The 16079-nt window shown below is 36.7% G+C and overlaps 1 protein-coding gene across 1 annotated transcript in view; it reads right to left on the bottom strand.

Annotated features, from left to right (window-relative positions):
• Positions 1-11097, bottom strand: part of MAPK15_4 (Mitogen-activated protein kinase 15) — a gene marked incomplete at its 3' end in the record, with an annotated part of 45633 nt that extends 34536 nt beyond the window's left edge. The window contains exon 1 of the mRNA XM_051219515.1: positions 10995-11097. Coding sequence (XP_051064719.1) covers positions 10995-11060 — 66 coding nt within the window. The 5' untranslated portion in view covers positions 11061-11097. The remainder of the gene's footprint in view (positions 1-10994) is intronic.
• Between the last annotated feature and the right edge of the window lie 4982 nt (positions 11098-16079).

The following is a 16079-nucleotide window of genomic DNA, read 5'->3' as shown; positions in this document are numbered from 1 at the left end:
GGCTAAAAAGATCAAAGAATAGAGAACTATAGAATAGTGAATGATTGGTGTGAAAACGAAGGAACAATGAAGTCTGAGATAATTGATTGACATTTTGCAAATGATGTATTTATGGTATGTGTTGTTACTTTATGACCCGCCTTTTATCACGTAATTTATTCGTCAGTCGAAATACAATTTATTCAGTCTTGTACTGTACTAAGCCAATGACGTTTGACCGATCTGATCAACCAAGCGTCCTTATTGGTCCTCTGCTCGTCCAGAACACTAATAACAGTTTCCACTATACGAATCCTTTAATTTCAAACATACTTGGTTTATATACCAACCAAACAGACTGCATCGTACCATGAAATAGGAAGTAACATTCATACAAGAGGAAGCCAAAAAGCGGCTGTGAACGTGGGAGACGATAATAACCTAACAACAGTAAACCGTATCACAATAATCTATATGTCACAATGAAGCTCATAATAAGGGGAAATATAGACATATATAATCTAATTACTGAATAGTTATACCATAAGAATAGATAGATAATATTAGTTCATTAAGAGATCTCGAAAGTTACTCAGAATTTACTCTTCACTTGAATATAACAGTATGATTCTTAGATTTTACTAGATGATTCTATAATTTTATATATTCCAATACATTTGGCTATCCTCATTAATATTCTCATTCACTACAATTTCACTTAAAACACAATCTAATCTATTTAAGAACGATCTTTTCCTTCAATGAATTGTCTTCGTAAAATAATAATCATAATCATTTCATAGATTTCCAATGAGTTGTTTTGAAACTTCTTCGGATACTTCCATAAAGTATAACATCAATTTCAATATAGAAATGTAATGCAACCATTGTGAACCATTGTGAAGATAGTAATCTCATAAACTGTGTTTCATATACAAAACTTTGATTTTATAATGCAGAATATCATCAACAATACAAAGGAGGTATATGGTCTGATGATGAATAAAATCAAATAGATCTAGAATGATCTATTCTACAGTTTGTAGTTAGTCATTATCATACAGTTTAGAATTGGAGTACTGAATATCATTTATAAGATTGAATTTAATCTACCTCTACATGCTCAATACATAATTATCAGTGATAGGCAAAATATAAAGTAAGATTCATTTATACAAAAACAGTTTATGAGATCTCTTTCATTTTCATGGTTCTGATTTCTGTGACCAATAGAGCTAATCCGTGTCGAGTAAAGACAGGTATCATATACCTCAGTACAATGGAAGATTATAACACAATTTCGTGGATTGGTTGAGGTTAGACATTAACATCGTTGGATGCCGGACATCAATCAGTCAGTCAGCTACAGCGTAGGACTAGGCACACACATGCATCGGTCCAAGTTGTCATGCCTCGTTGAAACAAACAACAAGATGAACACCAAATTCATAGAAGTAGTCAACTCAATGGAATAATATATAAAAGAAAGATTTTATGTAAGGATATAGTACAGAAAGAAAGATATGAAGCGATTTTAATCTCATAATTTAAGGGAGAACAAACAGTGTATACAGCTACGCGATTGTGAGCCATGTCACCCAGAATCTCTACCCATTGATTACGATAGTCACGTGGACCCGAAGTAGATAGTCTGCATCTACCAACATGGCTAAGACTAGAAATTAGTGACTTCAAGGACTGATGCCACGTTTTGGTTTCGTATCTGATCAGCCCAAATGGGTTGATGTCTGACAAAATCTTAGCACGGATTCGAAAAACTCGTTTGATTTTTGCCAACTTACATCACCTATGGCGAAGGCGAGATATCCGTCTATCAAATAAAGGATGAGCATACTGCGCTGCAGTTAGTTCTGTTCTACTTTACGGCTACGAAGCGTAGCCATTAACAATAGAGGATACTCGTAAGTTACTAGTATTTAAACACAGATGCCTTAGAAATATTGTTCGCATCTGCTGAGATCATCGGGTAAATAATAGCGAGATTAGACGCAGGGTATCATATTTTTTCGTTAGTAACCATGGTAGATATTATATTTTAGAGTTACTGTACTATAATTAATTTTTCACTATTCGATATTAAAATAATCAAAACTTTTCATAAAGTAATCAATAATGATAATGATTGTGTGTATTAATTGAATATGGTTACACATTTATAGGTCTTCTGTTATTATCACATGTTTAATTGGATTAAATAAATGCACACTACTGTAATGAGTAATTGCTTTGGTGATGATGATGTTGATTGTTTTCAGAAGGAAATATTTGTTTAAGACATAATATATTACAATGAATGATCCTAATCATTGTCCAATCAATATATGAACTAAACATGTTAATTCTCTTTTAGAAGTTAGATTGTTCATTAAATCTTCACTTTGAATAGTTTTCACAAAGCCTTCATCAAAATTATTAATCCATTTCAGAAATGTTATTTCTTTCATCAATTACTTGAAGTATTTCAATGAATTATAGAAAAGTTGTTTCCGAATTTTGTCAACAAAAAATGTAATGAAGTATTACGTAACGAAGAATACAGAATTATTTGGTTGAGATAATGAACCGATTGGATGTTGGACCACCATTAAAACCCTGGGAGTACTGGATTCCTCCTTGGCAATGCGCACGCACGATCCCGCCCGCGGGATTCGAACCTACGGCCTTCGGTCTCGCACGCGAACGCTTAACCTCTAGATCATTGAGATGGCCGAGTAAGTGAGGTTAATGAAGTTAGATGCAGGGTATTGGGGAATGATGGTAAATCAGTTGATGAATCTTCATCGACCGAGATGGTTGGGCCAAGTGTTGAGCATGCCTGAACACTGATTATCATGACGCGCAATGATAACTAGTGTTGGAGGCGGTTCGAAGAATATCAGGGGCGGCCAAACCAAAACGTGACAGTAGTCTGCAAAGTCACTAACTTCTAGTCTTAGCCATGTTGGTAGATGCAGACTATCTGCTTCGGGTCCACATGACTATCGTAATCAATGGATAAAGATTCTGGGTGACATGGCTCAAAATCGGTCACAATCGCGTAGCTGTATACACTCTTTATCCTCCCTTAAACTATGAGATTAAAATCGCTTCATATCTTTCTTTCTACGAACTAATTTTTTCTTTCTGTACTATATCCTTACATAAAATCTTTCTTTTATATATTATTCCATTGAGTTAACTGCTTCTATGAGTCCGGTGTTCGTCTTGCTGTGCTAATGAGGTATGGCAACTTGGACTGATGTATGTGTGTGCCTGATCCTACGTTGTAAGTGACTGACTAACTGACAGACCGATACCCTTCATGAAGGAACATAGGCCGCCTACCAGTATTCTCCATCCAACTCTATCCTGGGAAATCCTTTAAAGTTGTTTCCAGAGCAAATTAAGTGAAGAAATTTCTTGAATAATTTTTCATCCTGGTTATATATATATCAGTCAGTCATTAACAACGTAGAACTTTGTACGTACGTACGTACGTACATCAGTTCTAGTTGCCACACCACATTAGTACAGAGATACAATTGTCGATTCAAATCCCATTGTGGTAGAGTTAGTAAGAGTATAAGCAGTAATCAAAAACATTAGGGTTTGAAGATGTTATTCAAGGAGTATAATCCAGGGAGATAAATTTGGAAAGAGAAAAAAAGAAACAAGGAGGATTCAGGAGATTAGAATTTGGGAGAACACAAAGAGTGGATGCACCTGCGTCATTGCAAAAGATTTTAAACCATGTCATTCAGAGTCTCTAACCATCGGTTGATATCACCTCGCGGTCCCCAACCAGGTTTATATATATATATATATATATATATATATATATATATATATATATATATATATATACATATATATATACATATATATATATATAGAGAGAGAGAGAGAGTAAAAATTTAATCAACCCATGCTACTTTATACTGAAGCATAATCATAATAATGTGGTATTCCAAATGCAAACGATACATCAGAAGAGGTTTTGTGGTTATTATATTAAGTTTAATAGTTGAGATCATAAATCAGTTGAAGCTATATCATCATGAAAATCCAGGAAGTACTAGGACGGCCGTCTCGTCCTATTGTGGGACTCATCATCAGTGCGCATCCACGATCCCGTCCTGGGTTCGAATCTTGTGAGGCAGTATCGTGGATGCAAACGATACAGTTAAAATCATATGTACATTAGTTAATTCATTTAATAATGAAGTTAAGAATAGAGTAACATGTGGTGATATATTCTTAAGATATTCGTTTTTTTAGTATAAAGTGATTGACAGAAAACAAAAAAAATACAAAACTAAGTGAATAAATAAGTAAAACTGATCACTGGCAAGTAACATTCTATTCACAGATTTTAATGACATTGATCAGTACCAGAAAAAAATGCTTCTTTTTTGATTATTCAATAATGAATGAATGAATAATTCAAAGAATAGAATGAATTGAGTCATGGATTGAGATCATAAAGCGATTGATGTTAGACCACCATTGAAAACCTGGAAGCATTGGGTTTTAGTGCGCAGCGCGCATCTACGAACCCTCCCGCGGGATTCAAACACAGAGCCTTTAGTCTCGCTTGCGAACACTCAACCTACTAGGCCACCGAGACGGTCGGCATCAAATGGTGTTGATGTCCACGAAATTGCGTGACCAACCTCCATTGTACTGAGGTAGATACCCGTCTTTATCCAACACGGATTAGCTCCACTGGTCACAGCTATTCACTAGAACTCCGAGAACTTTTTCACGAAGGTAGTCACTAGTGAGTACATTGTAATTATCAGTATTGAATTTGATAAAACTATATTTGTCTACAGATAAAAAAATAATAACTTGTAAGTTGTGGGCACTTAGTCGGTTATAGTCAACATGGAACACGGGATACAATTTTTTATCAGTTCAAGTTGACATATCATATCAGTATAGTGTGATGAAATTATCAAGACAAATTCACTTGGTATTGTTTACCTGAATCTTCCATTAATGTTTAGGACTGATCAATTGATCAGTTACCTCATTGCATAAGCAAGTAGCTATCAGGACTCAGTAACTAAGGGTATAATATGATGGCGTTTGAAGCGAACAACACTGGGTCCGAGTCCCGAAGTGAACATCAACTGCTTCTAATGCACTTCACTTAATGATTCTAATCACTAGCATTGATATTCACAATGACCTTAACTATATAGTCGGCATCTATCTATACGTCTCAGTCCAATAGTCAGTGACTTTATTGACTGACAGAACATGCTTGTTTGTCCTCTTCTAGCTTTCTTTACAACAGTAAACATAGCGATTCAAATTAGGCTGAGGGCGAGTAGAGTTCGCTCTCCCTCTCGAAATGCTCTCACATGGCCACACATAAACATCCACTGTCAGGGAAGTCCTACTCACTGCTTTCTCGTGGCATTACCGTTGTTTACGAAATCAAGAGGACGAAAAACAAATGTCCATCGTTTTAACCGGGTTGGTGGACACAGAGGGTTCACCTATGGAAGTTGGAAAACCACAATTCCAAACCAATGGTGTGCATAGGCTCCAGTATCCTGAAGGGACGAATAGCGTGTGAACCAATTACTGGTCACTGACTACCATGTGTCTGGATCTCCTGACGTTGCTCCACTGCATTTAGGTCGAAGGCTCTGAGTGTGACCCCCTAAGAAAGTCAGCTACTTCTATCTGAGTACCCAGGCAGTATCACAGCCCACACAGTGATTTGTGTGGCGCATATGTATTCGGTGCCCCATTGTACCAATATTTATGCATTCAAATAAATAAAAAATAAAAAGGAAAGAGAGGGAAAGGGTGAACTATTTGGAAGATCGAAATTACTACGTGAAAAAAACTAGATACTGGATGATTGTTTATATAGTACGTTAGAAAAGCAAAAATGATCACATGATAAATTTAATTCATCATATCATCTAGAGTGATCAGCGATTCATTTATGATCAGTATTAACGACTACTTTGATACTCCTTACTTCTCTTCACATTCAGTTATACGATACTTAATGGTTCATATCGATCTATGGGAAGTTTTCCAAACTTAAGTTTTGTACTGTTTAACACTTGTTGTTAAGATAAATTAAGATCTCGAGGGAATTAGTGCATACAACAAGATTTAAATCTACTTAACACTAGTGGTCAGATATACTGATACGAAGTTCTGTAAATCTCGGTTGATCCATTGTAAGGCTGGGTTATTTACACTAACAAGTTACTGGGTATTAATGAGTAACATTGTCTAGTCCTCAGTAATGACCAAGGAATAACAATTCCTTCAAACTTTTATATAATGATAATGAGTATCGACAAGCACTTAACCTTGGTCTAGTGAACTGTAACGACTAATTACATTTGCTTTGTTAAACAACCAGTACTACAATATCTGATAGTTTAGTCGATAGATCTCTGTAGACATTAGGAACTAATTAGCATGGCAATGGTTATAATAGCTCAGTAACTAATTGGAGATTAGATAATTGGTTGTTACCCTGCTAACAAATTTATAACTGACAAGGTAATTAAATCAGGGGGGTGTTTTTCACAGGTTTCTCAAATATTACTAAAACTATTTATCAGTATGAGGTTGTGGAGATTATTATGTTTTTTGATTGAGATCATGAACCGATTGATGTTAGACTACCATTGAAAACCTAGAAGCACTGGACGGCAGCCTCGTCCTATTGTGGGACTCCTCAGCATTGCCTCGTCCAGTGCTTCCAGGTTTTCAATTGTGGTCTAACATCAATCGGTTCATGATCTCAATCAAAAACTAATTATCTTGTTCCTAAACAGTGAATCACGAAGAACGAATAAAATTCAAGTTAAAGATGGTAATTTTCTAGTTTACAGTCAAGATTACATTACTTAATATTATATTATAAAATCAGATAACATTATAAGCGTCCAATTTATAAGTTAAAGGTCTCTTAGAGAAATTACTCTAAATTTCCAGTCTTAATCTGATCACAATGAGACAGTTTAGCATCAGAGACTAATTTTATCATTCTGAAGCAATAAGAACTATAAAGTATTACAGAATAGTGGCTCCATAATTCAATAGAATAGGTAGATTAAAGTTAGCAGTGTAGTTCAAGGAGTACGCTTTGTTCTATTTAGAACTCGTTAGTTGGATTTATCTCCATTTCAGTGTTGATTTTTATATTAAACAATTTAGCGGCTATCTGAATAGCTTATTGAGAAATTGAAGGAAAAGATATTGGGTTTATGTTTCAAAGTAGAAAAGAACACTAGAATACATGTATATGTATGATGGGTCACAAATATGGAGAGATACGCGTCCTGTATTCCACTACTAACCTAATTCTATCTAACATATAATACTTTTTGACATAATCTCTGTACTGAGGTAATCCAAACAAACTGCACATACACCAAAAACGATCGAGATTCAACCCAGAATATCGAGAATGGGATAATTCAAACCCTTACTGATGATAAAATATTGCTTCCTAGTTCTGAAGCTGTTCAGCAACATACACATACACCTCAACCAAGAATAGAACCTGAAACTTATAGGCCGCTTACCGATTCCTTCACCGTTAGTCTGTTAAATTAGTAACAAACAGCTTGCATTTTCAACTTCAGTTAATTCACGATTACTCATGTCCTTTCTGATAGATATCACACTCTTGACAAAGCTAAACTCCTCGAGTTAGATAAGCGTTGATAAAAATTCACTACAAACTTGTTTTAAACCAAAGTTACAACTCAAAATAAGTCATACCATGTATGGTAAAGTTTGATAGATTTTATCTCATACAACATTATAATTTGTGGAAAACAAAAACATTTAGCAACATGTCAGGGTGAAATTTTGATAAATATCTAATCAGGGTTTTTTTATTCTAAAATAGTATTACCTTGATTTATTGATTAGAAAAGATCAGTGATTTAATTTTACTAAGTCGTACAAGAATTTTCAATGGTCAATCATTGAATAACAAGTGATCAATGTTAGTGTTGATTAGATTCTGTCAATCAAGATGAAATATAGTTGCTAAGTGGATAACGTGATAGTGTTTGAAGCAACTGGTACTCGGTTCGACTCCCCAAGTGAACATCAAATTTGGGATACAAGTATATCCAGATGACGAGTCCCAAATAGGACGAGATGAGTGTCCTCAATCCTACTGCTAGCCAATATCCATCTTGGCTTACAGTGCTTGTGACTTAAGGCAATATCGAGGCAATGACAATTTGAGACTGATCAATTGCAGTTCAAAACATCAATGAGTTGATTCAAGTAAACAATACCAAGTGAATTTATACAACGTATTTTTGAGTTATCCGATGGAAAGAAAAACTAACTCAGTTTTACGACTGTGTGGAAGTTTTATATTTTACGGTGATCGTCATTGATAGTGAAAAAATCTGAATTAAATCGAAATTACTATACACTACTCTCTCATCTTCAATATTTTTCCCCTTTTGCAATGAAAATTACCGTTTAAACAGCTATATTTAATTTAAACACATTAACAAATTATTTAAAATCGTTTTTGTATTAACTTAAGTTGAGCATATAATGAACTGTAGAAAAAAATTAGTAAACTGCTGACACAATGGTATCGTAATCAACCAACTAGAGTTGTTCCTAGAGAAGAAACAGAATCCTAACTAAACTGATGGGGATTAAGTCATTTGGCATAGTACTAACAGATAAATAAATGAATTACTGATTGTACAATATTAATTTATAGTGTAAAAGCAATTGGATAGATTTGAAGGAGAATATAGAATGAGTTTAATTTGGTGTTCGTAATCAAATGGTTATAGTTATCTCGTGTATGTAAACCAGAACATTTGCATATAGAGTTACTGCTCAATCAATGTACCAGTGAACTACATAAGATAAAGCCGGCAAAAGTCAACTAACTAATCACGGTATTCAGCTTAGTCCTACATGGTGGATATCATATCTTGAACGGGTTAGTGATAGTGTGTGGACAAAGGTATGAGCATTCACGAGATTGTATAATTTCCATGGTGCTTAGCACTATGAAATAGTAAATCTAAACATAAGGTTTTCTCCCTAATGACTGTAAATATTTTATATAATGTTTACTCTGAAGAAAAGCTTTAATTTCTCTGTGTTTAACCAGGATAACAAACATTGGTTTATTTTACTAAACGATCGTTCAAAAATAACGGAATATGAATTATTATTGTGTTCGAATAAAAATCTCGGGTATAAACACAAGTTCGACCCACTAAATAAATCTTTCTATTTATGGTAAGATTACGTTTTTTAGAAATTAGATCAACCGTACATCATTTAAATAAGTAATGATTCAAAAGTTATCAATACATTTTGTAAAATATTCTCTGATTTACTAGAAATTCCCTGAGTTTTCCTTTTTATTATTACATACCACTTATATTATTTACTGATCATTGTTTTAGTCAGTTTTGTGAATCAGGCTTTCTGTAAATTACATGTCACTGGTATTTGCCTTGCTGTTTGATACGATCATATAGACTATGTGCATATATGTGTTCAAAAGACTGTAATGCATAGTTGATTCATGAAGTTACCAACAACTAGTATTTATTGTATACATAATTAGATCATTTTTATTCTAGCTTAACTCGTTAGGCAAGCGCAGGATTCAGAATATCACCTTTATTTATTTAAAGGCTAATGATATGACCCAGACCCCTAACTTAAAGAAAGTGGATTACCAGTTGAACCTGGAGTGAAATAACTATCTACTGATTGGGATGTTCATAATGGCAATAAGCAGATGATGTTTGACCATGTAACTTGGGAGCAATGAAAACGAGGAAGAAAACCTTTCCACTCTCCGTTAGTCGTTTTATCAGTGAATGCCTCACCTGTCATTTTAAATATCTTCTATGTTTTTCCACATTGTTTTGTTTCGTAATTTGAAACATTTGTCTACCGCAACTAATATCAATTCCGTGTAGTTTTGTTTGCACGAACTAAGCACATAAATCATTCTATTTCAGTTGTATAATTGTTGTCCACTGGTGTGCATGAAAACTTTATACGTAATTATAAAACTTGCACATTACTTTAAAATTTTTCTATGCTTCGCCTTAAAACGAATTAGCGTAGCGAATTCTCATTAGTATCTGTCATATTAAAAAAATCCTTTATCCACGTCTATGTATACTATAACGTGTGTGTTTGAAGTGGCACAACTTTTAATGTATGTGGAATGTATCTTATAGTAGAATCCAGGATTTGTATCTAGAATTTGAAGGTCGAGTGCTAACGTTCGCTCTAAGGTAGGAATTCATTACCTGTCTCTTTAAAATTAAGAGCCTTATGCTACAAGCTATTATCCTCAGATATCTGCCTTTTTTCGATGGGTGTAAAACTAATAATATTGGTCATTAACTTACTGCTGTAAATATACATATAGATGTGCCAGAGCTACAGTAAGTAAAAACAGCCGGAAGCAAACCTGAAGTGTACAACTCTACGGGTTGAGAAGTTCGTTGTGATTTCATGAATCTTAGACTTGAAAGGCAAAAAACTTTTGAGACTCTGATTTACGATTGGCATTACCTAAATAAAACTCATACATGACGATATATACAAATAAATTTTAAAAGTATATACTGGTGAAATCATATTTCGACCTAGACAGTTGTGGTTTACTGTCATATCGACGACACTTAACTCTAATCACGTAAATATTTTGAGACCTCTTCGTCCAACTTATGTACGGATATATAACTTGATAAAAGATGTTTAAAGACAAACAAAATAAAATTTAGTCGAACAAGTTTTAGATTTATTGTTATCATGGACATATTGAACTTGGTTTTTATAGTCTATTCAGAAATTTTATACTGTTCTTAAAAGGGCTCTTGAAGTATTTATTATGAGTAATTTTACATATATTTGATAAAGTTTTATAAAGCAAAAACACTTTACTTTCACTAACGTCCGAAAAATAATCTCGTCGTCAACAATAAGAAACAAGTATTTTTACTCACTCCTTTCCCTATCCTCTTCTTAATCTCGAACATTTTTAATATATGAGGTTCTATCTCAGCATTCATCCCCACGCACTCAATCTGCGCGGCGATTGCAGTACCAACCAACAAATATTGCGCGGATGATAATCAACAAATATGCACAAACAGTTAACAAAGGAAGATATATGCAAAGTTAGTGTAAATGTATGTGTACCTTGTTGAGGCTTAAAGGTAAGTTTTCTTTTACTACAAAACATAGATGACATCTTGCATGTAGCGTACAATAGCGATATTTTACCTGAAATCCATTTATCTTCATCAAAACATCACACTGCATTAAGTGACTTTAACCTACTAGACAAAAAGTGAATGAGAATTATAGACATGAAATGTCAGTCTAAGACTGACTTTACTGCCCTTCAGCCAAAAATCTGGTACAAATTTTGACATTTTCTCTTTCTCATTTCTTGCAGTTAGTGTGAATATTTGCTTGGTAATGCCTCAAACTATACGTACTATCAAGCTATCTAACTGAGTTCTCATTCGGGACGATAGTATGATTTCTGTGAAGACTTTTCAGGCATCTCCCCTGACGGAGTTTAGAGTGTGGAGATATTCTGCGATTTACTTACTTACTTACGCCTGTTACTCCCAATGGAGCATAGGCCGCTGACCAGCATTCTCCAACCCACTCTGTCCTGGGCCTTCTTTTCTAGTTCCATCCAGTTCTTGTTCATTTTTCTCATGTCTATCTCCAGTTCTCGGCGTAATGTGTTCTTTGGTCTTCCTCTTTTCCTTTGACCTTCAGGATTCCATGTGAGGGCTTGTCTTGTGACGCAGTTCGGTGCTTTCCTCAATGTGTGTCCTATCCACTTCCAGCGCTTCTTCCTGATTTCTTCCTCCACTGGGATCTGGTTTGTTCTCTCCCACAGTGCGCTGTTGCTAATAGTGTCCGGCCAATGGATTTGAAGTATTTTGCGTAGACAACTGTTAATAAACACCTGTATTTTCTGGATGATGGCTTTTGTAGTTCTCCAGGTTTCTGCCCCATACAGTAGAACTGTCTTGACATTTGTATTGAAAATCCTGACCTTGGTGTTGGTTGACAGCTGCTTTGAGCTCCAGATGTTCTTCAGTTGTAAATATGCTGCTCTTGCTTTGCCGATCCGTGCTTTCACATCTGCATCAGATCCACCCTGTTCATCAATGATGCTGCCCAAATACGTAAAGATTTTTACATCTTCCAAATCTTCTCCATCAATTGTGATTGGATTGGTGCATGCTGTGTTGTATCGGAGAATCCTGCTTTTCCCTTTGTGTATGTTGAGACCTACTGCTGCTGAGGCTGCTGCCACGCTGTTTGTCTTCTCCGGCATCTGCTTTTGTGTTTGAGATAGAAGGGCCAGATCGTCTGTGAAGTCTAGATCATCCAACTGCATCTTAGATGTCCATTGTATCCCGTGCTTCCCTTCAGACGTTGACGTCTTCATGATCCAGTCGATCATCAGGAGAAAGAGAAAGGGTGAGAGTAAGCAACCTTGCCTAACACCGGTCTTCACTTTGAACGACTTTGTCAACTGTCCTCCATGCACGATTTTGCAGTGTAATCCATCATATGAGTTCTGTATGATATTGACTATCTTCTGGGGCACGCCATGGTGTCGAAGAAGTTTCCATAGTGTTGTTCTGTCCACGCTGTCAAATGCCTTTTCGTAGTCAATGAAGTTGATGTAGAGTGATGAATTCCATTCAATTGATTGTTCCACAATGATCCGTAGAGTTGCGATTTGGTCTGTACACGATCTATCCTTACGGAATCCTGCCTGTTGGTCTCGAAGTTGGGCGTCTACACAGTCCTTCATCCTGTTTAACAATACCCTGTTGAAGACTTTTCCCGGTATTGAGAGAAGAGTGATGCCTCTGTAGTTATCACACTTGCTGAGATCGCCTTTCTTCGGTATTTTGATTAGAAGTCCTTCTTTCCAGTCTGTTGGTACTTGTTCCTCATCCCAAATCTTATTGAAGAGAATGTGGAGTATCCTTGCAGTTGCCGCTACGTCTGCTTTTAGTGCCTCAGCTGGGATGTTGTCCGGTCCTGCTGCTTTGCCACTCTTGATTTGTCTGATGGCCATGCTGATTTCTTCAATTGTTGGCGGGCCAACATTGATTGGGAGGTCCGTGGGTGCTGCTTCGATGTTAGGTGGGTTCAGTGGCGCTGGTCGATTCAAGAGTTCTTTGAAGTGTTCTATCCACCTGTTTTGTTGCTCTTCAATGTGGGTGATTACCTTGCCTTCCTTGCTTTTCACTGGTCGTTCTGCTTTGCGGCGATTTCCAGAGAGTTTCTTTGTCGTGTCATACAATTGTCTCATGTTTCCTTCTCTTGAAGCCTTTTCCTCCGTCGTTGCTAAATCTTCCACATATTTACGTTTGTCGGTTCTGATACTCCTCTTCACTTGTTTGTTTATTTCCGTGTATTCAGCTTGTGCCTTAGCTTTTTCTGCTCTTGTTCGGCTGGTATTGATCGCTGCCTTCTTGTTTTTTCTTTCTTGAATCTTATCCAGTGTATCAACAGTGATCCATTCCTTGTGGTGGTGCTTCTTGTGACCCAGGACCTCATGACATGTTGAAGTGATTGCCTCTTTGATCCCCTTCCAGTTGCTCTCCACAGTAGTTCCTTCTCCATTGAGTAGATCATGAAAGGCCTGGAACTTGTTGCTGAGGACTATCTTGAATTTGTTGAGTTTGTTAGTATCCTGGAGAAAGGCCGTATTGAACTTTTGTGATACTGTCCGCCCCGTTGTCCAGTGCTTCTTGAGTTTCAATTTCATCTTGGCGACCAGTAAGTGATGATCTGATGCTATATCAGCTCCTCTCTTGGTTCTCACGTCCTCTACAGTCCTCCTGAACGTTTTGTTGATGCAAATATGGTCGATTTGGTTTTGTGTAGAGTGATCCGGTGAAGTCCATGTGGTTTTGTGTATGCGTTTATGTGGGAATATGGTGCCGCCTATGACCAGCTTATTGAAGGCACATAGATTTGCAAATCTCTCACCATTTTCGTTTCTTTCTCCCAGTCCGTGTCGTCCCATGATGTCTTCATATCCAGTGTTGTCCGTCCCAACCTTGGCGTTGAAATCTCCCATCAGAATGGTCAGGTCCTTTGTTGGGCACTTCTCGACGATTGACTGCAGCCTATTGTAGAATTGATCTTTAGCGTCTTCATTGTAGTCGTTGGTAGGCGCATAGCATTGGATGATGTTCATTGAAATGCCCTCTTTCTTTGTTTTGAAGGAGGCTTTGATGATCCTTGGTCCATGAGATTCCCATCCTATAAGTGCATTTTGCGCTTGTTTGGACAGCATCAATGCAACTCCTTGTGTATGTGGTGCATTTTCTTCTTCATGGCCGGAGTATAACAGGAGCTCTCCTGTAGTTAGTCGTTGTTGTCCAACTTGTGTCCAATGTGTTTCACTGATCCCAAGTACCTCTAGGTTGTATCTTCTCATTTCTGCAGCAATCTGGAAGGCTCTTCCGGTGTCCCACATTGTACGAACATTCCATGTACCTAAATAAATGGTTGCTCTGGTTGTCAGAAGGGGCATCGGCCTCGTAACTTCCGAAGGAATTCGGCTTTCATCATGAGGCGTCATAATTCTTCTAAATGAAGACCTTCTGACTCCCAGGGCAGAGTTTAAAAGGTTTGAACAATTTTTTCTGGTTAGCGTTTTTTTAGCGAGTTAGTTTTCTACGGGATGGGGACGCTAACCCCATGCCCAACCCTCCTCCTTTATCCGGGCTTGGGACCGGCAGTAGCCCCCGGAGGGACTCCAGGCGGAGTTATTCTGCGATTAGCCATTTATTATTACTTGTGAAAAAATGCAGGGATAGTGCTTATAAGATTTGATGTTCCCGAAACATGTTGTTGAAGGTTTATCTGACCATAAAAAGGCTTACTGACGTAAATATCCTCTTTGATTTCAGCTTAGTTACATTAACCGCTGAATCACTGGCATTTATTGTTTTATAAGAAACGCCGATTATGAAGTTGGGAGTGAGGGAACAATGTATATATCTCATTGCTAATGATTTTACTAGTGTGTTTAGTTTCATTGAGGAATTACTCGTTCCTAAACGTGTTGACCAACAAATCGTCTTGGGTATATGGGCGATTTCGTTGACATTTTACACTTCCTCATTTGATGTGACTCACTAATGTCTGTTTGCAAAACTGTGTATGTGTGGTGGTATTGGTCATAACCACACAATCCTCAAAGCCGGGTGTGAAATAAACGGGAAAATAAATATTCAACACTTAACATGAAGAGAAGGCCAACAATGGTAAACGTGGGAATATTCAATCAGTCGGCTGACATGGCTCAGCCTTGAACACGTGGTCATTCTGTATAACTTGTCTTTATTCAAAATGAACACGTTATCCTATCTTCAGCCTTAATATGCTCAAAAGTACTGAATATCATATTATTAATTGTTACGATACGAATAGTCAGTGTGCATACTGATGTGACGTCCACGTAAGATCTTAAAGATTGGGCAGTCACATCATGAGAACTTTACAATTTTATGATTGAGCTCATCGTTATAGTGGCACAGATAAGTGTACTAATAACGAACTAGGTCATTATTATACATATCCACTGAAGCGACGGTGTGCACTATTTCACTAATCTTCGACTGGTTAAATTTTATTAATGAGTAAGGCCCGTGGAAGAAAAATGAGCTGTTTTCAAGTGATTCTTCATGGTCGAGTTCATCTGTAGTTGCGTTGGGCCTTAACTATACAATCCCGAAAGCTGAACACGAGATAAATGGGAAAACAGATATTCAACATTGAACGCGGAGAGAAAATCAGCATTAGGGAAGGCGAGAAGAATTAGTGGGATTCAGTCGGCATGACTCAGCCTTGCCAGCATGTTTATTATGTATAACTTGTCTTTGCTCACATTAAATTTATCGCTCTATCTCCAGCCTGAACGTGTTCTTTAGAAACTTCAGACATGTTGTAACTTGTCACTATACGACTAGTCAGTGTACACAATGATGTGACGTCCACATAAGATCATATAGATTAGGCAGTCACATCAC

This window comes from Schistosoma haematobium, chromosome 5 (assembly GCF_000699445.3).
Source record: "Schistosoma haematobium chromosome 5, whole genome shotgun sequence".
NCBI lineage: Eukaryota > Metazoa > Platyhelminthes > Trematoda > Strigeidida > Schistosomatidae > Schistosoma > Schistosoma haematobium.
Note: the sequence above shows the minus strand (reverse complement) of the source record. Positions and strands in the feature narration are given on the sequence as shown.